Source organism: Manis pentadactyla, chromosome 4 (genome assembly GCF_030020395.1).
Source record: "Manis pentadactyla isolate mManPen7 chromosome 4, mManPen7.hap1, whole genome shotgun sequence".
NCBI classification, from domain to species: Eukaryota; Metazoa; Chordata; class Mammalia; order Pholidota; family Manidae; genus Manis; species Manis pentadactyla.
The window spans coordinates 53,378,916-53,404,452 of record NC_080022.1 but is presented as its reverse complement, the minus strand read 5'-3'; the positions used below and the strand labels follow the sequence as shown (position 1 = coordinate 53,404,452).

Here is a 25,537-nt window from a genome sequence, read left to right as displayed (position 1 = left end):
ACTGGTTTGATTGTTGATTAGCTCCTTGAGGGTGTACAATTGTCTTATTTAGGCACATATTCCCCCAGGCTTAGAAGAACCAGGGACGGTTTTTCTGGAGAAAAGAATGCTTGAAGGCCTGCAAAAGGGTTTCAGATCTAGTCTACATCCACCCTCAGCCCTGGTAAATCCCCCCTGCTGTTTTTTACTCTCCCTGTGCATCCTATTGATTATTTTCTCCCCAGCAGCTAACTCACTTACTAGGAGCAGAGGGGTTCTCAGATGAGCAGGAGACTAAGTCAGGGTGTGTGTAATGCCTGCTCCCCTTCCAGGCTCTTTCCCAGGTATTTTTCCCCCGAGCTACAAGACTCCAAATAGTTTTGGTTCTCACAACCATCAGATTAATTTCGCCAGACTTTGAAATCTCTTCCTGGCTAAGTGTCTCCTTCCCTATTCTCCTTGCCAGGCATTCTTGGGTATAATTATGGAAGTGAAATTTCAAAACTAGGAAGGATTCTTAGAGTTCACCCAGCCTATGTGCTTTTCTATGTCTACTCTAGGGCCTCCCTAGACACTATGGAAGCACTTAGTAGGGGCTAAAAAAATATTAGCTGAATCAATGGATGATCAAAGGATCACTGCTGGTCAAAGCTCTGCAGCATTACTAGGTGACAGAAAGGAAAAAGCTCTGCCTTCCTATTGAGGATAGAGGCACTAGAAAATCAGATTTTTCTAGTTATCTTTCTAACTAATAAGTAGCCAAGGGACTGGTTATTCCTTGATTTCAGCATTTGGGGAGAAAAGTAAACTTGCCCCCCTCCAAAAAACAATCAAACACATGATTTCAAAGAAAAAAACAAAAAGACTAAATTGCTACCCTACTTTAAAATAAAAATGTTAAGACCCCTCAGGTTAAAAAATGACAGCTAAATCCTTTAATCTTGAAAATGCTCTCTCCATGGAAACCTTAAGGACAGGAACTGCTTAGGCAAGGCTCTTTTCACCTTTTTTTTTTTTTTTTTGAGGCAACTTCTAAGGAAAATTTAGGTTTGGAGGAAACTGGGTTTCCACGTACAATGTCCTATAGAGGAACATACTCCATTCCATGTGACTTCATTGACCCAGACATAGAGCTTTCCCACTTCGGTTCAGCTGGAAGAGACTGACTCACTTCACCTAACAGCTTGTTCTCATTTCCAGTGCACCATCCTCACTAAGATTGTTAGAACAAGGATTACACTATGTCCCCCTCCATTTTCACTCACAGTCAGTGAATTTTGCAAGCTGTAATTTTCAAATACAAGAAGCACCTAAATGTGATGCTTTGGGCTACAAAAGACCAGGAAAATTCAAGTTAGCACAAAATCCTAGAAAACTAAACCTGGCACGCAGGTTATCTAGTAGATTATAAGAGGAAATACCACACAAAGAGGATAAGCAATTAACTCAAGGGACCCCACAGATGTACAGTATGGTTTCCTATCTCAATGATTGCTAGATTTCTCTTGACTCCCTAGCACATCATCTCTTAGATAATCCAAGCTGGCCAAATTTAATGATAGGCTAAAAAAAAATCAATCAACATATTTTCAATAAGAATAAGGTGAGGCCATTGTGCAAAATCCTAACGTCATTTATAGACTCTTGAGCCTATTAGCAGGAGTGAAATACTCTACATGTTTCAAAGGATAGGTCTAAAGTAGTTCAAACAGGCCCCAAACATCAAGTCACTTTCAAACCATCCAAGTTCTAGGATGCACTGCCTGGGACATAAGCCAGGTTGGCAAACAAATCATTATAAAATGCAAAAGTATTAAGTGCCCTCTTGCTTTTGGCAGTACACTCAAAGCTAGTCAAATGTACTACAGTAAAACTAAAATAGAGCTACCAAAGGTCTCAGCCAACAAAGAGGGAGAGAAGTCCATGCATGTTTTTTTTTTCATAATTTGCTTAGGTATTCCAACTTTCATTCTATTTTCTTGTGGAAGACAAACCTTTGAAGAAATGCAGAAGGGAGAGACCCAGCAATAAACCTGTAGGAGAAGAAGTGGTGGGGTTTGGAGGGGTAAGTAGGCTGAAATGAAGAAATGTGAGGACTTCTGTGCTAGGGGCCCTTTGAAAACTCAAAGCAATTCAGGTTCAAAATGGGTAAAAAAAAAAAAAAAAAAAAAGATTCTCTTAGACTTGAGTTGAATAAAAAGGAAACTTTATTGCCTTTCTTTCTGTCCTTATGTATCTTTCCATCTCTCTCCCAATCAACAGTTGAGAGACAAAGTCCTCCCACCAACTTCAATCCAGATAAATCAAGTACATTGGGAACCCACCCTTTTGTTTGGTAGATCAACCTGGGAGATAGTGGAGGACAGCCTCTCAAGTACAGGAAGAGACTGAACAATGACAGCAGAGACTATCTGTTTTAACAGAGAAGGCCAAGAAAGAAAGAAACAAGATTATATAGCAGAGCTTTTCCTAACACAGAATATAGGATAGATGCTGTATAATATGTGACTCCGTATGCTATATATATATGTACCTGAGACTAAAATTTGGCATTCTATTCTCGGGGTTTTTTTTTCTATTCTCTTTTTTCTTCCTAATGATGACGGCAATAACACTTAATATTTGCATCCATTTCCAGTCCTCAAATGACTCCTAGGTATGTTCTATTCTAAGCAGGGGGTGGGGAGGGTTGGGGCATACATGCACTTGGGACAAAGAGAGGAACTAAACAAATGGGTCTTCAACCACTGGATCTGTTCAATACTTCCTATGGGCTGAGCCACAGTAACACCAACTTCTCCTATAACCCACTCCCATAATTCCCTGGAGTCCCCTACACAAAGAAACAAGATTTATACAGACAGCAAATATTTAAGGGGCTTATTAAATTCTGGATCAATTAATGTAATTAACCTAAGTCTCAGGCAGAAAAGCAGACATGGACTTGAATCCAACCTCTTCCACTTGTAACTTGTAATTCTTGGACAAGTCATTTACTCTTTCTGAAGTCAGCTATCTGCCTGCTTTAGAAATACAACACTAACCGTTAGTATAATGCCAGGGACATAAAAGGTGCCCAGAAAACATAAACCAGTGTAAGTCCTATTTGCCAATAAAATGTACTTAGAAGTCTTTTTTTCTTTTCCTACCAATTTAAGGAACCACATCAGGCATAATCCTTGTGGTTTTACTGGTAGGTAACAGGTAGTGAACAAAAGCAGCTTCCACTTGGTTAAATTCTAGATTTGAGCCTACGAAATAAATTTAAAGAAAAAGAAAGTGTAAATCCTTTGTCTAATATGGCTTTGGGATGATGGTGTTTGGGAACTCAAGAATTGCTATCCTTTATATAAGTAAATCCTCCCTGTGACAACTGCTCATAATATGTCACTAATACAGCATGCCATGTCCACAAATATGAATGTGAAAATTCCCTTGAAATTAAGAGAAACGGGGAAAAAATTAAGGGAAAAAAGGTAATTGTAAAAGATGAGAAAATTCCATGTGTCTTACCAGGCAAAGCCAGAGCCACAGTACCACTTTACAAACCCCTACCTAGTCTAAAAGAAAAGTTATCTAAAGCATTAACTAAGAGGATAAGAAGCCACCATTGTTGCAGGCTTAAAGTGATCCACTTTCACTAGAGCTCAGGGTAGAGGGCCCTAATTGAAAATGCAAAGTCCCCAGCTGTGGGTAAGAGGAAGAGAATAACGTTAAGATGCTCAGCTCTGGAGTGCCAAGACCAAGAGTCTCAGCATTCCAATGCTCAGCCTCCTGGCTCTCTCCCTCTCATTATTCTGAAGCAGATCCTTCCCAGGTCAACCATTTAGTGTCAGGGAGACTTGGGAAGCGCCCCAGGAACTGCTGAGATGGAGAAATACACAAAGGATCTCTTCCACAAAGCATTTTTTCACAGAGGCAGCCGTGTCTATTAAATTCGTTCCCTTAATGTGCATACACTTCTTTGAGGAGATTATGAGGACCATGGGCTCCCCAAATAAGCCCCCACAAAAATGCATTTAAAACCACTGCAGGGAAAAGAAAAGGTATGTGTTACAGGGAGGAGGGAAGACTTAAAATTAGTGGCAGGGGGTCTCCCCTTTCCTTGGTAATGGGAGGGGTGGGAAAGAAGGTGTAGACAAAACTGTCCAATAAGGCTACAGCAACTCCAGGTAATTGAGCTAGTTGGCATCCCACAATTCCTTTCCTACACTTGCATTCCCATATTGCCCAGCCATGGGCCATAACACATTCAGAAAATTCCTCCTTATACATGTTATAAGAAGGCAGGGAGAACAATTCCCTGAACAGGAGCATGCACTTTTCAAACTGCTCCTCAAATCTTTGTAAGTAGGAAATGAAAAATGTAATATGTAATTTTCCAGTAAAACATATGATACATTTTTCTCAGAATATATATAACACTATAACTGAGGTAGCCAATATTAAAGTTATTAAACCACTCATGGCCCATCACTGGCTTAATGAATGATTACGTTTTTCACCTCATTATTTCTTCATGATTACTTCTTCCTGGAGAATGAAGCAGTTATGCAAAAAACAAATCCACCCATAGTAATAAATAGAATGTTCTTTTACTTACCTAGACATATGAAAGATACAACTGGAAATCTTTCACTCAAAAAGTATTTCTGAACTCTCTTACTAAGATATGTCAATTGTTTTATAATTCACCAGGGGATTTTGGAGACATCTCATATGATGTGAACAGCTCTGTGAAGTAAGGATTATTTATCACCATGTCAGAGGTGAGGAAAGAGACCCAGAGAGATTAAGGTAGAATCCCAGGTCTTTGCCTCCAAACTCATTCATTCATAAACCTGCACTTGCCACATGCCTGCTCTCATCATGAGCACTTCTTTATGGAGATTATGAGGACGCAAGGTATTGAAGATACAGGGAAAGCAGATTCTACCAGTAAGTAGCTCAGAAGGGCAAGTACAGAGTCCTAAGGAGTCAAGGAAGAGCAGTACTTAACCCAAATATGGGTGTAAGAGAACAGCTCTCTAGAGAAAGCAACGCCAGAGCTGAGTCCCCAAGGATCAACCCAGTGTTCTCTTCACACCACAGTGCCTTCCATGCCTCGCCAGTATTAAACTAGGCTAACAAAAAAGTGGTCCTGATGATAGCGTCTGTTCCAGAAGACAAATTCCTGCACAGTACACCAGCAAGTTCCAGAGGCAGTGCTGTCTTTCAAGTTTATATTAACTCTAAAGATAGGCAAGTGAAGTGCCAGCACGGTACTGCTGGGCTGTGTACTCCGTAAAAGGTAGCTTATTGTTCCTGCATGACTTACGATGGAGGACTTCACAACAGGGGAAGGTACCTCCAGGAAGGGTTGTCATGAGCAGTAAAACTCATTCCCGTGAGATGAGCCTGGGGAGACCTGGAGTCAGGATCTACTGGGTGTTGTCTAAAGGCATTAGATAGACACATGGATAAAGAGGCCTGTTCTAAGAAAACAATGTGAAAACCCAACTCCACACCATCAGAATAAAGGCTATTCTTCCCTATATTTTTCTCAAGTCATAAAAATGCCTTTATTCCTCCAGCAATGAAAAATTCCAGGGTCCTTTCACTAAGGATAAAACTTCCCCCCAATACAGGCTCTTTCTAACTACTACTATAGAGTATCTTCAATCTTCCTCTTTCTCCCAAATGAGTAATGCTACCCAGATGAAAAGTTTTTCCTCTTTTTTTAATTCCAAACTTCTTCTTCTTCAAAAAAAAAAGCCCCTATTTTTTATACTCATGGATAAATATTTGAGACTTACAGAGTTTCAAACCATTTTTACTCAAGAAAGAATTCAAACATCTTTCAGGGAAATTGAATATATGATTTCAACACAACACAGCTAGTGTCTTACTGTTAATTTTTATTATAATTTTTAAAAAAGGGTGCCGTCCTCAAAAAATAGTATCTCATTTCCCATTGCTCTGGACTACTATATAAAGGACCTTGGCATTTGTGAACTGAACACTTAGGGTTTGGAACATTTACGTGAAAGCATCTCCCGCCCAAGCCCTAAAGCAGAACAAATTTAGGCATTATTAATACTACAATCGTCTCATACTGGTGCATACAGACTGTAAGATAAATAACTTCATGTAAATAAACCTAAGTACAGTTAGTCTAGATTTCATGTTCTAATTTTTACATGAGGACCCCATAGGGTTGAAGATTTATTGGGAATTAAAGGACAGGCGCTTTAGTCCTGCATTTTCCAAGAGAAAATGTTGTTCTGCCCCTATTACTCCCACCACTACGCTCCAACTTCCCCTTGAGAATAAGAGACTATCACTGAAAAGCTGGATACAAAGCACTTTCATATACAAGTTTTCATTTGGTCTTCCCCAGTCCTTTGAGGTAGCAAGTACTCCCCATTTTACAGAAAAGGAAATTGAGGCTCGGTAGCCACGTCACTCAGCCCTTGCACAGCTACTCTGTAATTGTTCTTGAAAGGCAAAATATTTCTGAACCTCGCTGAACAGAGAGCAACTGTTAGCAAAGCACGGCCCCTCCCACAAAGCGCATTCCCTCTCCTCTGATGTCTGAAGGGCACACACATCTTCTGAGATGGGAGTTCATCAGCTTGAGGAGAAAATGCCAAGTTTAAAGTGAGGCTTGTTAGAGAGGGAGCTATCACAGATTATTAATTTAGCCTTCTCTTCCAGCGAGTGTTTGATGTGAATGGCAAGGGTTCAAAGGTCAAAGAGGAAGAAGTATGTGCTTTAATTTCCTCCCCCTAGAGGTGCATGAGTGTTTTCTATTAACAAAAACCCCGTAGCCAACAAAAACCCTGTAGCCAACAAATCCTGGGCTTGGATCAAACGTCCCTCCATCTTTTAAGTTACAACATCACAGGGAGACATTTCAAGAGGAAACGGGGCCCATTCAGACCTGCAGTACCAGAGAGAACGCTGTTCTGCCCTTTGGGAATTTGAAATGCATCTTCCTTTTGTGCTGGAACTGCTTGGTGACAGATAAAAATGTACCCAAATAGTTATACTTTATCTACACACGGGGCTAAATTGGAAAAAAGAAAAAAGTGTCAGGAGCTGAGATAGAGCCATTTGTTCCTGAAAGACTTCCCGCTTTGGCCAAAGTTGTTAGGAACAGACATCTTGGCCAACAAGCTTGATCCGCTGGGCTATGTCTGGGTTAAAAATAATAGCTCACATTCAACATGTGCTTAACAGAGTATGTAGTGCATAGTAAGTGCCCAATAAATAGTAGCTAATAGTATTATAGCACTTCCTTTTTCCCTGCTCTTGAGAACATAGGAGATGCATTATATTCATTTTTCATCCCTCTCCCCCCACCCCCAACATACACACATGCAGGGCGCTCACTGCTGCTCAAAACCTAGAGCAGGGGGCTGCAGCATTACATTATGAAGACAGAGCAACATCTCCCTTCAGAAAGAAAGGCTAGCATTCTGAGACCTCTGGTACCAGGCCTTATGCCAGATATTCTTGCATCCCTTCTTTGGAACCCTACAACAATGATGAATGTACTCCCAATATTTACAGTGAGGAACTCAAGGCTCAGGAGGACAGGGGAAAAGGTTGGATCCCAGTTTCTCTACACAGGCTTTTGTGAGTTGGCCTGGGAACTGGGTCTGCTTTTATAACCCATCTGGGTGAATGTTGTTGCAAACAACAGACTTCGAAATGAGCCTTGGAAACCAGGCCACTTGTGAACTCAGGACAGCCGCCAGGCCTTCATGTCTCTTGACACCTCCAGGGATGGCCTCTGCAGCACTTAAAAAATAGCTTTTAGTTAAAAGTACATCCACAAAAACCTCTAAGAAGGTAGGTTTCCTGACAGGACAGTCCTAAGAGTTTGGAGAATGGAGTAAGTCTCAGGCAGCTCAGTTAGAAAAAAGAAATAAAAAATCCAAGTTAAGGATTTACAGGAAACACACAGAGGAAAAGTAAAACATAGTAATTGTTCACAGGCCACTAGTGAGTCTTCCGAAAATGACATAAGAAATACAGACTAGCCTGAAAAGAGTTAATCCCTCAGACAATCCCCGCCCACCCCCCGGCCACGTGACCCATTCACATCCATCAAGCAGAAGTCTTGACCATTACATTCACATGATTTCCCTGAGCTGACCCTTGTCCCCTTGCTGTTCCCAGCCTGCCAACTAATCTCCCCCTAGAAGGACTGCGGCTCCAGGAAAGCAGGATTGTGCTTTGTTGACTATCCTCAGCATCTACAAGAATGCCTGCTGGTAGTAAACATTAAATATATGTGAAATGAAGGGTTACTTATTTCATCGTTTAATTTTCCCCATTAGATTATTAATATATAAGAACATTTCTAAAGTTTTAAAGGTGTTATATAGTGATGTAAGTGTTTTGTGAGAAAAAGCATTTATAGAATTCTAATGTGATGATAAAACTAAGAAGAAATAGTCCAATGTCTACAGAATTTTGATCTTAGTCTCATAACCAAGAGAATCAATGTATAAAAATCAAGTTCTAATGAATGGAAGATACCTAAAATTACAGAGTAAGGTATACTGCTTGGTAGACTGTATGCACATTTAAAGTGCTGGGAAAGAATGGATGGAGGAACAATGGCAGCTACATTAGCAGGCTTTCCATCTTCTGATTCAATGTCAGGTATTTTGGGAAATGGTACCGCATACCTTTACTTCATAATTTATAAATGTGCTAAATGAAAATTTAACATGAAATTCACTGGGTTACATTCAAGTCCCGTAACTCTTTGATGAGATCAAATAGAAGACAAATTTTTGGAGGGTAAACTAAAAAAGGATACTTCATACTTCCCCCACCATGATAATTTTATGTCATAATGAGACTCCCTCAACAATGAATCCTTGGTAACTTTGTCCAAAATTGGTGGTAAATATTCTTGCAACTATAAATCTCTGAATAATCATTTATTAAAATCCAATAAAATTTGAATATATTTTCAAATGAACATAAATAATCAGTTTCAACAACTAAATGAACTAAATTCAGGTTATTTAACACATTCATTCTAAAAGGGCAATTTTCTTCATGACTTTTTAAAATGTCATCATGGAACAGACACAGCCAAACAAGAAAGTAGGGCAGGGCAAACAGAAACAGAGACTGGTCAAAAAACTGAAATGTGCAAAACACATAAAGTGTCTGATACCAGATGCTTAGAAACATGATTCTGTCTATAAAATATTACATTATTAAGATGTATCAATAATAAGGTTTATAAAATGTAAACCCCACCAGCATTGTAATTCCTAAACAACCACCTCACACAAAGTGAAAATTATTTTCTAACATATAAAGTATTAGAATTGCCTTCTAAACTAGCTGATTTGATTCTTCTAACAAAATGATTAAGCAGTCCCAGATTATCATGCTGGCATGAACCCACCAAGTACTTCCTCTGTTTCATGGAGGTGCTCCTTAAACACTTAAAATTTTTAAAAGAGGGGAATGGGGAGTCCATAACTAAGACCTAGCCAAAATTACCAAAATCATTCCCATATTCTACTGCCATTAGGATGATGACAGATAACTGTAGTGAACATTTGTGTTACTTCTCTGTGATCCAAATCACCAGATCATGTAGCAGTCATAAAATGCTGGTAGAATCAGCCCCACACCCAGCTCTAGAAATAGGTCCTCATTGGTAGAAACTAATGTAATCCCATCCTCTTGCATTCTGCTAACCACAGAAATGTCCAATCAGGGTGAGCCCAGGGCACCCTTCAAATGAGTGGAAGAGGAAGGTGTCTTCTTCTGGTATGTGGCATGTTCCTGAAAGGCCTAGGATCACTGCACTCATTTTATACAAGTAAAAGCCAGTCTGAGTAAAAGGGGGGGGAAAAATGGAGCCAGGGCTCTGATCAAACTGTGCCTGAAGCTCACCCTATCTGTAAATCTTTCAGTTAGTCAAGCCAATGAACTCTATCTTTTAAGGCAGTTTCTTGGAATGGGTTATTACTTCAATTCAAAACACCCTACCAGAATCCAATACAATGGTGATGAGGATAATGAGGAGTTGGAGTCTATGACATGCATACATCACCACCTTTACAGCAACCCAGGGTTGAGGCATATATTATTTTTCTATTTATTAAGTGAAAAAACTGAGGCTATGAAGAAAAAAGGACTTATCAAAAATTACATAGCTGGTAAACTAAGATCTTGACAGGCTTTGATAAGAGCAATCACATGGCAGAGAATATATGTAAATACTGTAAAAACATTGGAGGTGACCAATGTTGCTTGTATTTTCTATGTTGAAATCTCTTACTTTCTTGAATCTTTATCCTATCACAGCTGCAGCTGTCCTATTTCTTTTCAAATCATAGCCTTGGCCAGAGTGTGCCTTTGTTGACGTTCATCATTAAATAATACAATTCCATTGTATTTAAATTTGGCAACACCTTTCCATGAAGAATAAATACCTTCATTATTAACTGGGTCGCTGCCTCCACTTCTGCCATCCCCAACTTCGTCCCATATATAACCAGCATAACCCCCAGAGCCAGAGGCATTTCTAAAAAAATGTCAACCACGTCACTCCCTGCCTAACATCCTCCCCTACAGCCAGAGTAAGATCCAAACTCTTTGTTCTCCACAGTGATCCCACCCTCTTCCCCCACCCCCCAACCTCCTCCACCTCCCACCCCCACCCCAACCCCCCACCTTCAGTGCCTCTTTTTAGCTCCCCAGACACACGAAGCTCATTCTCCCAGCCTCAGACCCTGTGCACTTCCTACTCCTTCCCCCAGGTCCTCCCAGGCGGCCCCCCATACAAGTCATGCCTCAGCTCACATATCAGCTCCTCCAAGAGGCCTCTTTTGAACACTTATTGTTGTACTTAATCTTCTTCACAGAACTGATAAGGATTCAAAGTTATCTTTATTTAATTTTTGCCTATTTAAATATCTATCTCCCTCTTCTAGAATATAAGCCCCTAAAGGCAGGGACTTAGGGACTTTTTCCATTCATCACTAGACCCCCACACTGAGAGCAATGCTAGGGCAGAACAGTTCAATAAATAGTTACTAACAGATTGACAAGTTAACCAAACCTAAGAATTTACACAGGCCACATGAACCAAAACTCTTAAACGATGCTTTGTTTTTAGCTGAAAATATGAACTGCAAAATCCACACCTCTTTTTAAAAGATTTTTATGTATCCTGGATTACACTTTCATCTTTTTAATCCTGGACATCATTCTTTAATAATGAAAGCAAATTTCTTCTGAGAACAGTGTCACTTAAAAAAAAAGTATAGAATTTGGCAAAAATATGGAAAATAAAAAGTACATCTGAATTTTTAAAAAGCCTACATACCTCTCCAAACTCAACAATAAAGAGGCACACAGGAACCCTTGAAAGTAATGAAAATGTTATAAAGTTGGATGATGGTGGTCATTGTACAAATCTACAGAAATTTTACACTGTTTCCTAAGAACTAACAATAAGGACATAACCCAATTTAAAAATGGGCAAAGGTTTTGACATTTCACCAAAAAAGATATACTAATCACAATAGGTACATTAAATGCTTCACACTCATTACTCATTAGGGAACTAGTCATTAAAACCGCAATGAGATACTACTTCACACATTTTACAGTGGTTAACATTCAAATGACCAATCCAATCAAGCTCTGGTGAGGATACAGAGCAACCAGGACTCTCATACACTGCCAGGGGACACACAGAATGACATAGCCTCTTTAGAAAATGGATTGGCAGGTTACAAAGTTTAACATATACTGAACATATGACACAGATCCTATCCCTAGAGATAAGAAACATAGGTTCAAAGATTTGTATGTGCTTAGAGTAGGAATGTTTATACATTTATAGCCCTTGTTTCTTCAAAATACTACTCAAGGTTTACAATTTGTATTTATGATTTCTTGAACGTCTATTTCCCCTCCTAGATGGAACACTCTTTGAGAGTAGGGCTCATGTCTTTTTTTAATCATAAACCCAAATCCAAGCATAATACCTGGTGTACAGTATGTGTGCTCAATAAATATTTGTTAAACAAATTAACCATTGACTTCTATCCTCCAGGATAAAGTAGCTTTAAGTACATAATTTGCAAGTACACACAATTTTTTGTATTTTTTATATTCCTCAATGTCCTCAATATACACACCACAACTTTCTCTAACTTGAAGAAATTAAAAATCAGAACCAACAAATACTTAGTCTTAATGTGCTGGATATTCTGCCAGTAGTTCATTCATCTGAAACATTTTTATATCTTTGGTAGCAAATTAAGCCTCAAGAACACTTCACCAAGTCTAAGGTAATGAAATTGACACACGAATCACTAGTAAAACCTAAATTTGTAGTGATGAATATTATGAAGTTACAAAGTCTACTGTTGAAGGCGACTCAGTTCTAAAGTCCAGACATTCGAGGTCTCACCATGTTCCAGACGCAGAGCTCACTGAACCAGGACTACACAGATGAATAAATCCAGGTATTTTCTTGTGGAAGCTCACACTCTAATAACTATGACCTATTAAAAAAAGCTTTAGTATTTGCAGTTCTTGCCCACAATTATTATCTGAGTATACTTGTATGGAAAAAAATTTTCCAGGCCTCTTTGATGCAATCTTAAATTTACACCATCTCCAGGGAGCTCAACCTACAACAAATGTGATAGGTTCACAATCCGCACAGAATCTAGTCCCCACCAAGACTACAGAGGGTCTCACAGGGGGGTCAGTGAATCAACTGTGGATCCAACAGCCAAGATTTCCAAAAGCCTCAGTTCTGTAGGCTTTCTCCAAAACTGAGCAGGGCAGGAACAACCCAGGGACAGTCCCTTAGGAACAAAACAGGGCAAGCAGTCAAGCCAAAAATGGGCCCTCCTGTAGCCAGGGGCAGCTCTCATTCACAGGACACTTTCCAGGCAGCACAGGACCCCAGCCCCCATCAGCACCTCCTGTCTCCAGACTGCCAGGAGAGGCACCGGCCTTGCAGAAAGCCAGTCAACAGAAGTGGATGGAATTAGGGCAAAGGAGGCCAGTATCCTGGCAGGGGCACACAGAGCAATACAAGCGGACAAAAATATCCTATGAAGTTTCATTTGATTAGCAGATGATTCAGGATGGACGAGAAACCCAAAAGGTTTTTCTATACCTCTTACTTCCTGGAGACAAATGAGAAGACAGAAAAACCTTTGAGAGTACTTAAGTACACACCTTTTCCACCATTAAGGCCCTAAAAATATCCTCAAACTATCTGTAAAGATTGTAACAATTGTAACTGAGAGGTGATAAACTTCAACATTTCTTCTTCCCCTGTCTTTTCCTGGTCACACACACCATTATTGTCAAGGATTTATGTTTTCCCTGTGATTTTTTTTTTCCCTCGATAGAATTCACTTTATTTTCAAGAGATATGGAAACACAGAGACTATTTTAAGCTGGTTAATTATTTTACACATGGAGTCGGGGCAGACTGATGAATCCCTACTTCAGTGTATTCATGGATCATTCATTTCTAGCCATTCCTCTTTTGAATTAATTTTTTAAAAAGAAAGTTGGCCATCATATATTACACTCAGTTTGTCTCGTTTCCTTAACATACTCCTTATCAGCTCTGCCACAGCTGAAGTGACTCTAAATTGCTTTATGACACACTTGGATTTTCTCCCACTAATAATTCCTCCTTCCTGCCCATGACTGGCAGGCTTCATCCACACTGCAGTAATGTAGGGCAGCTGATTATCTACCAATCCACCTTGCTATTCTGCACTTGGCAACTTTTATCTGCACAGGACAGCTGCACTCTCCCCATCTGAAGTAAAATGTCAGTCTCTGCTAATGCAACAGGACTTATATCACTAACGATGTCTCCACACTTTGAAGATGCAACTCAAAGCCTAATTAAAAATTCAGATTCATTCTCACTGGCTTGCTGATTTTCACTGCCCTTCCACCAGGGCCTCGAAGTATATTTTTAAAATGCTCCATGCAAAAATAAAAATTTTTAAAGACATATCCAAGCAGAATCAAGAAAAAAAGTATTGTCATCTTGGGCTTTGACTGAGTCTTTAAAATAACTGTTATGGTTGGAATAGAACCAAGATATTATCAAGTAACAGATAAGAATTTACCCACTGACTTTTACTCACCAATTACCAAAAAAGTACACTATTTCCAGGGAAACATGGACTGTATTACCTACTTCTCAGTCAGCACACACTGGCATATAGCTACTGGAACGTTTCTAACTGTAATTAACTCAGAAATCATTGGACTATAAGTCTGAAGTAGAAGAAAACTTCTTTTGAACTCAAAACAAAGAAGTCAAGGTAAAGAGGCATCAAATGATGTTTATTTTGTTGTTATCAAATTAAACAGCCTCTCCAAAGTAATAATACTATTGCAGTTTTAGCCAAAGAAGCGGGAGGGGGGAAAAGAACAAACTTTATACTCCTAATGACTGGGGAAACAACATGCATGTCCTGAAATTCAATTCTAAAATAGAACTTTGCCTGAAAATTACAGGTGGAATTTCCTTCCTTTTATATAAACAAACACAAATAACTCAAAGTGCTCTTCCCCCTAGGTTTTCTTTTCTTTTACGCTTTACCTTTTAAATAAAAAATTACTTTGCTGATACAGCTTCACTATTATAAATAGCTATTAACCAAATAAATTTGCTCTTTTAAAAAAATATACAATGACGGTGTAGTAAGTCTCAGAATTTTTGTATCTCTTCAAGTGGCACACTGACTTCTAGGTATTTAAATAACATTTAAAAAGAAAAGAAAACCCGGTCAGCTATCAATTAGACCATCAGTTTTAAGTTCTCAGTCGTAAAACCAAGACCTGAATTCTAAGTCTGCTAATGCTGTGATCTCCAGAGAGCCACTTCCCTACTGGTCCTCAGTTTCTCATCTGTAACGCAAGGGAGGTAGCTTTGACTCTCTCTGGTCCCCCCCAATTCTCATGGCACCCAGAGACTGGTGGATCTGAGAGGTCAGGGAGAAAAGGCATGCCAAGGGCAGGTCTGCTGGGCCTGGATTTGTACACCTCTCAGGGCAGACCACAGACCACAGGGGGAAGCTAGCCAGCCTGTCTGCAGGCCAGAAGCAAGGAGACCACTAAGTAGGCCCTTCCTGACTGGACTTGGGTCAGCAGAACCCAGCTGTGGGGAGGACCTGGCAACAGGTGGCTGCTGTGGTGTCTGAATCTTAAGTCACTTCAGCAACTCAGATTCTCCAGATTCTAGTTCCTTTCCCCCAGGGCACATCTCCAAACACAAGAGACTCACACACAGGGAGCTAGTTCCCAACTCAAACACTGGTAAGCTACTACCAGCCATGTTGAAATAAAAGGTTGAGCCTATTTCAGAAAGTAGGCATGCAAAGAGCAAGTAACAGGGTCCCAGCCACATGGTTTGTATCCTAATCTAGCCCTGCCCAAAGATCTGCCCGATTGTTCAGTCTTCTAAAGTAGGTAGTTCCTTTCTTGTTCAAGCCACTGTGACTTGGGTGATCTCCTACCTGCCATATAACAAGTCATATCCAAGGACCCCACAACCTGACCTCTGTCTACTTCTCTAGCCTCTTCCTGCAGCCTTTCTTCCCTCTCTCTCAACTCCAAACCTTAATGCCATCTTTCCATTCCCCAAAGGTACCATCACAAAGGAGCCTTCTGGAAACTCCACTCGTCGACTAACCAACTCCTATTCATTCCAATCTTTCCAGGCCTTCCAGAATCCATCTCCACCCCCAAACAGGTTAACATCCCTGACATACTTTCTCCAAACATCTGAAACCTCCTCTCATAACATCTACTGCATAGGAAATTAATTGACTGATATCTCAGACCTAACCTAGTACCTGGCACCAAATAAACATTCAGTATCTGTTTAAGTAATTATGATGACAGGGAGCTCGTCTCCCAAGGCAATCCAATTTAGAACTCTTCCATCAGAAAGTTTTCCTTTATATGACCTGGAAACTGCTTCACCATAACCTTTACACACAAGCACTGACTTTACCTCCTGGAGTTCACTGAATAATTCTAATCCAGACACTGCAAATTGGTGGCCTTTGGCTTGATCAAGCCTGCAGACATGTTTGGTTTGGCCCACAGAGTGTTTTTCTTTTAATGTGAATTAGCTGCCAACATTTTAAGAATCAAGACATTTCATCTAAAAACGAGATATCCCAAAAAACATAGTCACATGGCAAAACCAAACCCACATTGTCGATGGGTAACAATTGAAGGAGCTGAGCAGCACCTACTCCCTCCAGCCCTGGCATGCACCTCTAGTTTACAATAGTCCACACCATTCCCTATTGGCCCACACCTGCCAACCTCACTCATTTGATACAAATGACCCCTTGTTAGATTTAGCAACCCCGGGTGTGATCTAGATCCCATATTTTATTTAGCCTTTCTTTCTATACTGCCTTCACCCATACAAACTGGTTTAGCCTCCCTGGTAAGATGAGCTCTCAGAGGAAAGCACTGGGATGTGCTATACTTCTCCTGCCCTCCCTAGCCTCCAAAGACAAATATGTATATAAGTCAGTCCAGCTTTTCCTCCTTAGCCCTCCTCTCCCTCCTGCTTACAGCTTATCTTGCTTTGTGCCTTTCGGTCCTGCCTCCTCTGGATGGGAAGACATGAATAAGGAGGCATGGTCTCTGCTGCATCAGTCAAATGCATATGCATAGACTGTAAGCCAGCCACTAAGAAAACAAGGAACCTCAGAGCCTCATGGGGAAAGCCAGGCATGAAAATGAGGGCCAGATGGCATGTGTAAGGAAGGAAAATAAGAGTCTCAGAGGAACTTCCCAAAAGAAGCTTGGGCATTATATCTAGAAGGGTGGGGAGGTTGCTGGGCAAAAGATACTAGCTATTTCTAAGACTCTCGGTGACACAGTGATGGTTTTGCTCAGGCACACCACAATAAACCGCAAGTAAATATCCTTCAAATAGTTGTATTTATTTGTGGGCTGCAAATCCTAAATACTAGTGTACAAATATAGTATAAGACATTTAAAATATAGACATTAAATAAGTATGCAATAAAAATCAGATGAAGTTGTGTGATACATGGAATTTGCTCCAAAATAACCTGGGGGAAAGCAAAGAGCAGGTGGATGCAGAGGCAGAAATGAAACCAGCCTTGTTTACTTGGCAAAGTTGATCACTGTTCAAGTTGGGGAACAGGGGCATAGACATGCTTCCCTTATTCTTTTTACTTCTGGGTATTTTTTCAAATCTTTGTAAGAAAGTAAGTGAGTTAATTATGAATAGCAAGTCTAATATTTTCTTTGCAAACCCCAAAGGATGATTTTGCACCACATCCCTGAGGTCTGGTCACCACACTCTGGTAATCACTGGGACAGAGAACAGACCACATTGAAATCCACAGATTCTAAAGATTAGACTTTGGTTTCATTCAGGCTCCGGAGCTACATGTTTGTTGCCTTTCAGGTTTTTGTGCCCTGGCACTAAACAGACTGTTCCGTATTTATGTCCATTTACAGACTGCTCCTATGTTAGACCTTGTGCTAGACACTTACCTTTTAAAATATATTTCCCTCCATTAACCAAACGAAGCATGAAGACATCACTAAAGTTCAGAGCAATAACATGAGTGAAGTTACAACTAGCTGAGTCAAAACTGTTGTCCCTGTTGTTCCCCTGTATTTTGAATTTCAGTGCATTTTTACACCAGGTCCAAGCAGATCCAAAATAAATCCCACAGCACATAATACTAAAATCCCAGAGTTCTGCAAGGTTCCTGTCTGTTCATCCACTTAAGCTCAAGGAAGGAACTCCTCAAGCAGCATCCAGAAATAGCACCAAGTTATAAAGTGTGACATCATCTCCTTCCCCTCCCCCATACTCCTCCAGACTCAAGTATGGTTGGCAGGAAAAACATAAACATAGGCGACAAGGCCAGCTAAGACAGGTATTTGTGGAGAGGAAGTAGAGGAAGTTTACTAAGCACAACAGGGTAGTCCATCAGAAGTCATTCAACATGCTCTTCCCTGGGATCATTTTATCAAGTCCATCTCAGCGTCCTCATCAATGGTCAATTTTTTTTCTACTCCAAATATTCCATTTCAGAAGAGAGCAAGGCAGCAGAGTTGATATGGTACACAGGGCATAGAATCAAACCACATTGTTTGCAAATAGTTATTTTCCTCCCTAAAACATTCTGTATTGCCTAAGAGCACATTCAAATCATCCTAAAACACACTTTTCTGGTATAATGGAAATGACTTAGGGGAAAATACAAACCTTGCCTAATCATAACTGCAAATTTGCAGGCAGTTCTAGAACCACCAAGATGTTTATGTCCAATAACCACAGAAGATCCGACGATGGCCAAAGAAATAAGACATGGGGCCACATGAAGAGGTACAAGACTCACAGCCACCCCCCTATCCAGGTATTTAAGATAAATCAACTCCTTTGTCCTGTGCCACCAAAGGGAATTAGAAATGTCTGATGAACTACGATTTGGTGACCCCTCACGTTTGAGGCTACTGCTTTCAGAACTGGCCTATGTGTGTGGACAGTTGACTGAAAAGGTGGAGAGACGACTGGCTGACTTATGTGACCTCACCAGATGGGCTCAGGCAGCCCTCCTGTATTCCCTGTAATGCCCTGTTCCTTGCACTACCATTGGGCCAAACTGCCGTATTCTAACACTTCTCTGCCTCTCACTAACCCCTATCTATCATAATACTCTGATCTGTCTCCATCATCAGTTGAGAGCTTAAGGACACAGACCAGGCTTTATCCCCATCATATCCCCAAGTCTAATCCAAGGCTCCTTGTAGAGTAGAAGCCCCATCAAAAGTTTGCTTATTGTATGCAGGAATCAACAATGAACTTACAGTGCTGTTCTTGTGCATACAAAGAGGCATCCCCTTTACTTTCAGATGCAGCCACTATTTACAACACTGCTCTATATTCACAGCCAACATCTCACCCCCATTTGAGCCCTGTTCAGTTTCTGAAGTCATCTTTGTCCTGGCTGCTGCACTTCCTTCAATCTGAGTTGAAGCTATAGTTTGTACTTCTGGTTATTTCTTTTGCCCCTATGGGAAGGACAGGTCCCCTTGCAGGCCCCACACAGCAGCTATCTGACCAACCTGCTGGTGTGTCTGCCAAGTTCACAGTGACTATGCCCAGCCCAGCAGAGCTGTGTTACAGCTGGCATCAAGGAGGGCACACTGGCTGTGTGCCAAGCCCTTGCTGTTAGGAAGCCCATATTGTCATATAATGTTAAATGGGCCTTCTAAGTGCCTGGTGAAATGACTCCCAGAGCCAGAAAGGCCTTCTAACAAGCAGGCATTGTAACTTAACTGTTTTACCTGTGCAATCTTACCTCCTCCTCCAGATTATGAACTCCTTAAGAGGCTATACTGGAAGACCTCCTTGGAAATCCCCTAAAGACCTAGCAAAACATTCTCTGTGCAGTGAGCTTTCAATTAGTACTTCTGCATTTATGAACAACCACATCCATCAACATTTCCTGGCCCCAGCCTCACATTAACAGGTGCCTTCACACACTATTTTCATTAAGTGCACAGAGCAGATCTCCAGGAAGAATCATTATCCCCAATTTTGCAGATAAAGATCACCCTTGTAAGTGGCAGACCAGGAGCCCAGGCCTTCAAATACCCAGTGTGGAGTTCTTTCCACTCTGCAATGCTGCTTGATTAAATACTTGTTGCATGAATGAATAAGCATAAACAAGTCTCCCTGGACACAGCCACTCTCTGCTCCCAGATTTCAACACTGATGGCTTCCCTCCACCAGACCCCTGAGGAGACAATGATTAGGTTTTTGACTTTTCCCCATGATGTATGATGTCTGCTGCCAGGGGGGCAGTATTCAGTGACAGCTTTCCCAGGACACTGCAAAATTAGTTGGTGCAAATCATTTAAAGTTTTTTTTTTTAATTTTCCATTACTAAAAAGGAACAAAAAACACAAGTAGGCAGCCTCCATGAGAAAACCTTTCCAAGAAAATCTTTAAGATAAACTGCTTTTCAAACTATCTATCACCAAGTACAAAAACTATGCAACAGGAAAATACAGTGCTGAAAGAAGTCCTGGTTTTTGTTTTAATAAAATTACCCATTGCAAACTCCTGTGAGCAGTATGGGCTGCCACTTGAAATTCTGCAACAGACCTCATTGGAGGGCTACTTCGCAATTTCTCAAAATTAAAAATTATCTTTGGAGAATTTCAGCAGCAGCAGATGCAATTTAAAAGTCTGAAAATAGGCTTTTTACATATAAACTGATGTACAGAAAGTTTCCAGTCAAATAAGATGTCCTGAAAGGTTTGCACTGTGCTCAGAATGCCAAGGTCAAATAAAAGGAGTCAATCCCTTAACTGAAGTCCGACACTATTTTCCTGTAACGAGACATAACCTCTCCCCCAACCCCCTCAGGTCTGCGTATGGACATCTGACCTTGCTCACCTTAATGTCCACATGAGGCTGCCTACCTCTGAACAGCAGGTTAGCTCTACAACTATAAAATCCAACATTCCACAAGGGAGGACTATATAATCTGCACTTTAGGTAACTAAACCCACATAATTTCAGACCCACTGTACAAATCCCAAAGGTTTACAGAGGAAATGTGATGCTTGAAATCTTCGTTCTATGGGCCCAAAGAATCTAACCTGTCTTAGATTTTGCAAGTATCTCCCCGTCCTAAGAAGACTGACGGTCTAACATAACTAAAAAAGAGACTATCCCCAATTTCTCCAGATGGAGCCAAGTGGCAGATCAATGTACAGCTCATGAAGAGGAATTTGAATACAGTATGTGCTTCTCCTTTCAAAAAAGGAGAGAAGCCACTTCACATTTTGCCAGACAAAACCCTGTCCCCAGGAGGCCAGTTTCCACAATGAGGTTGCAAAGGTGTTAGAGGCCAGTTGGGAGGAGATAAAGGGCCATTTGGGCACAAACCCCCCACCGATCAGAGCTTTTTTTTTCCTGAAGTGTCTCCTTTTCAACAGGGAAGTCTTTTAAAACATTTGCTTTGGATCTCTACCTGAATGACAATGTGTTGGGATCCAATTTCACCTTTTGTCAAGGATCGGGTGAGAAATAGTAAACCTGCTGTCAGCATCTTAGGAAAAGCAAGTCCTTAGCTTATATGGGAAGGGGGAAAAAAAACCGTAAGATCCCTTGCCGGCCCTAGTGATGGGGTGAAAGTGACAAATACCTACTAATCTTACAAGCACAGCCCCAAACTGCAACATGTTAAAACATAGTTTCCTTTATTAAAAAAGTTATCTCTACGTAAAAATACAATTGTTTGTGCTCTAAATTGAAACACTCATCAATGGACAAAAAATTTAGTCTTTTCCTAACATTTTAGTTCCTTTTCCTCTAAGTCACTTCATTCCTAAGAACTCTGTCAGCAATCATTAGAAATCAGAAAATGCATATGGAAAAAATTATAACTGAATCTGAACCTGAAAGATCTTGCACAGAAAAGGACAGTTACATGACGTATTTAAAAGCTTGTCTATTATTATGCAAATGAAGAAAATCCGACTCTATTGCACTTCAGGGCGGGGTGTCTGCAAATATAGAATTACCTTTCAGGCAAACTACCCTTTCTTCAACCTCACCTCACTCTTTGAAAAAAAAAAAGTCTAATTTTTCACTACAGAGGAAAAGGTCTGCGCAAATAGCTTTAGTAAAATTATCATCATCCTAGGAGGTGACTGGGAGGCAAAGCGAAGGGGGTAGGGAGTAAGGTTTAAAAAAAAAACACGTCAGAAACCTGAATCCTGAAGTGATTCAAAACACTCTCCCGGTGGGAGATGGAAGGTGGTCCTAAGTAGAATTGAAGTCAGAATCCTATTCCAAGAGCACATTCCTAGAAACTTCACTCTTTCGAAGACCACATTCATCACCAGTATTGTTGTTAGAATGCATAAAAGAATGAGGTCATTTTACAGAAGAATGTTATAGTAAAGGATTCAGACTCGAAATGTCACCTCAATCTCTCCTAATTGAATGGGCCTTTTCGGCCAACTAGATTAAAATAACGATGGGTAGACTCTCCAGGAGGTTGCTGTTTAGAAATGTTCACTACTATTGGTCATTAGTAACATCTTCAGGGTTCCTTATCAGCGGCGGGCAATCTTTTCTGTAAGCCACCTTCCTCCACTGGGGAGGGCCGACCTGGTAATAATCTGGAAAAATGGAACCTTATTCACTGTGTTCCCTTTTTCCTCCCACCAAAGGCATATACAAAACAAAAATCATGCAGTGGGCAGCTCGCAGAACGACAACAGCCAACAGCAGATGCAACAATCAAGTCCTCGGCACAGGACAAGAGTCGGGAATCTACTAGGAATCTACGAGGCCACCCCTCCCCCAATGCACCGGGCGGGGAAAGGGAACGCAGAATCCACTCCGAGGACACTACGCCGGGCCCCGGGTGGCCCTGGAGCAGCTGTGCGCGCCGTGGTGCCGTCCCTCTCCAATCCCATCCACGCTCCTGGGTCTGGGGAACACCAGGAGGTGGTCAAGGGGGTAGGGGGGCCTCAAAAAATCATGCGGACCAGGCGGCGCCGTAGGTCCCGGGATGGGTACACAAAGAGGGAAGGGGAGTTTGCAGGGGTGGCGGGCTGAAAACAAGACTCGAAGGTAATTCGTGCAATTTAAGAAAGGAGATGAGAGGGAACTGGAGAATCCTTGCCGAGATAAAGGAGCTCTGAGTGGGGGTCGAGGGGAGAGTGGGTTCCGTGCAAAGGGCAGGGGTTTCTGCAGAGGAGAAAGAGAGCGGTACCTGAGTGCATGGAAGAGGAACTGGTGTGTTATCGGGGGACGGGGGTGCGGGGTGAGGGTCTGTGCAAAGGACAAAGGTGTCCGCCCGGGGGAAAAGGAGGCGCTGTACATGCCAAAGAGGTCTGTGCATGGTCGAGGGAACCCGTACTGGGAAATGGGACGGGGCTCTGTGCAGAAAAGAAAGGGTGCCCGGCAAGTTAGGGGGCGCAAGGGGGGCCACTTACCTGCATGGTGACGACCCCCAGCTCCTCGGCTGCCAGCCTCCTCATCTGGCTCGCCAGCACTTGCGCCTCTTCCAGGATGGAGAAGTCGGCGTCAGCCACATCACCCAGCAGCCAGCACGCCACCAGGCAGAGCAGCCAGAGGGGCGGCCGCCGCGCCCCGGCCCGGGCCGGCGAGCCCCAGTAGCCGCGGGCCAGGGCGGCCGCCCCAGCCGTCTCCTCGTCCTCCGGCTCGCGGGCCATGCTGCCGCCCCCCACTCCCCGCCGACGGGCTCCAGGCGCCGGGTAGCGGGGAGGGAGCCGCGGGAGGTGCGCCCAGGGCCGGCTCGGCGCACCCCGCAAAACTTTCTTGCCCTTCTGCAGACGCCTGTCCGCGCCGCGGCGGCGGCGGCTCCCAAACTTAGGGGGCGCCCGCTACAGCGCGGGAGCGCTGGCGGCCACCATCGCCGGGCTCCGGCGGCGGGCGGGAGAGGAAGCGGCCACCCGAACGGTCCCCGGGACCCCGGCGCCGGCGCGGCCCCCGCGGCGCGGCGGGCGTCTCGGAGGGCGGAGGCGCCGCACCGGGGGGCGCGGGCCGCGGCACTGACAGTCGGAGCCGCGCGCGGCCGAGCTTTCGCTTCCCTAGAGTCCCAGCGCTGCGAGGCGGAGGCGGCGCGGGCGGGCGGCGGCACCCACGGGGAGGAGCGGCCACCCGGCTGCGAGGCTGGGGCAGCCGCCCGAGCGAGGAGGGAGAGAGGGAGGCTTAAAAAAAAATGTGAAAGCAAGCACGCCAGCGGTGGGGAAAGGGAGGTGTCTGGTGCCACCACACTGCGCTCCGGCTCCGCGCACTTCCCGGCTCGGCCGCCGCCGCGGCTGCGGTGATTTATGGAACGAGGAGAGAGGCGGGGAAAGTCCCCCAGCCTCCCCTCCTCCCTTCCCCTCGCTCCCGCCTCAGAGCCGGCCCCCCGAGGCGCCGGGGGCAGGAGAGCGGGCTCTCTGCTGGGGTGCCAGCCCTGCCGGGGTGGGGTCACTTGGACCTTCGCGCTGCCGGGGACAGCGACGCACCCCGGCTCTCACCGCCTCCGCCAACGCGAGGGACTCCGGGATCCCACTCGATGAACGTTCCACCCACCGAAAGTCCCTTTAAGTTCTAGGACGCTGGCTTTCTGCCTGGCAGAGATTTGGGAGGGAGAGAGCGGCCGTTTATACGGCCACTGATTTTTCTTCCATGTTACTAGCAACAATAGCTAGCACTCGCTGGATCAAGAGATTTCTTTTTTAACCAGCTACTGTGTGCCCTGCACGGTGCTCCGGGGTTTGTATACATTATCCTTTAATCCCCACCACATCCCTATGAGGTATGTGTCTTTATCCCAAATTTTTAGGTAACAAAGACAGGCTTAGAGAGGTAGAATAAATGGCTGGAGGTCACTCGGGGGTTAAGAGGCAGATCCAGAATTTAAGCATAAGTCTGACTCCAAGGCTCTTGCTTTTAAATCCGACACAGTTCTTTCTGTCTCTCTTTGGAGGTGAAACCTCTGATCCCATCAAAAGCAAAAACAAACAAAAAACAAGCCCACAAAATTCGTGAACTGGAGTCGGCCCCACATCTGTTCTCTGAAGCATGAGGAGGCAAGGTTAACCGTCTTATTTGCTCCTGCCTCCTGGCTCAGGCACTCAAGAGAAATCACCTGTTGGAAGCACCTGGAACAGGATGATGGTTGCAGTGGGGGAGGAGATATGGTGAGGCTGCCATTCTTCCTTCCAAGTATTGTGAGGTTGCTGCTTGTGGGGTCCTAGAGAACAGAGCCATGCCTCCAAGGATGAAGGGCTGCCTAGCAGAGGTGGTAGCAGGACTAGACCCTGGATTTAGTGCTCTTTCCCCTTTATAGCAAAACCTATTACTTCTTGACTATATTGTATTAAAAACTCACCTATAAGCTTTCCCTGGCCATTTTTACCTCTTTGTGATTTTATCTATTCTCAGTTTCCCAACTGGTGTTGTCTCCTGTGCATGTTTTCACTATGTGACACTCTGCAGCCTGTCTCAGTGGAGACACGCAGCACCACAGCTTAGGATCTGCAGTGTTTGTTTTGCATTAACTCCCTCATACTGGGACTAAGGTAAGTCCACCCACCTCTCCATCATCCACACTTAGCTTATTACCAAGCACAAAGTAGGTGCTGTGAAAATAAATCTTGAATTAGTAATAGGATTTTTACAGTTCTACATGTTATCTTTTGTCCCCAGGGTTGAATTGACATTTGGTAGAAAGATAACCCTAACTTCTGTTTTTTTATTGTTATGCCATCATGCATGATAGTTAATCAGTGAGACAAAGCATATTAGTCTATATGGTGAGTGGAAGAGAAAAAAAAATAATAGTGGCAGATAAGATTATTAACTTTTTGTATTCTTCAAGGTAACTGTTATCAAAGTTGCTGCACACCTCTAAGCTATCCTTCTGAAACTCCTTCAAAATGGCTTATTATTGTTTGCCCATCCTTTGTACATTGGCATTTG

At 42.7% G+C, this 25,537-nt stretch overlaps 1 protein-coding gene across 2 annotated transcripts in view; it reads right to left on the bottom strand.

Annotated features, from left to right (window-relative positions):
• The window catches only part of CACHD1 (cache domain containing 1), a 207,219-nt gene extending 183,424 nt beyond the window's left edge, over positions 1-23,795 (bottom strand). For both annotated transcript variants that reach the window (XM_036911301.2, XM_036911302.2), the window contains exon 1: positions 23,038-23,795. In XM_036911301.2, coding sequence (XP_036767196.2) covers positions 23,038-23,277 — 240 coding nt within the window. In that variant the 5' untranslated portion in view covers positions 23,278-23,795. The remainder of the gene's footprint in view (positions 1-23,037) is intronic.
• Between the last annotated feature and the right edge of the window lie 1,742 nt (positions 23,796-25,537).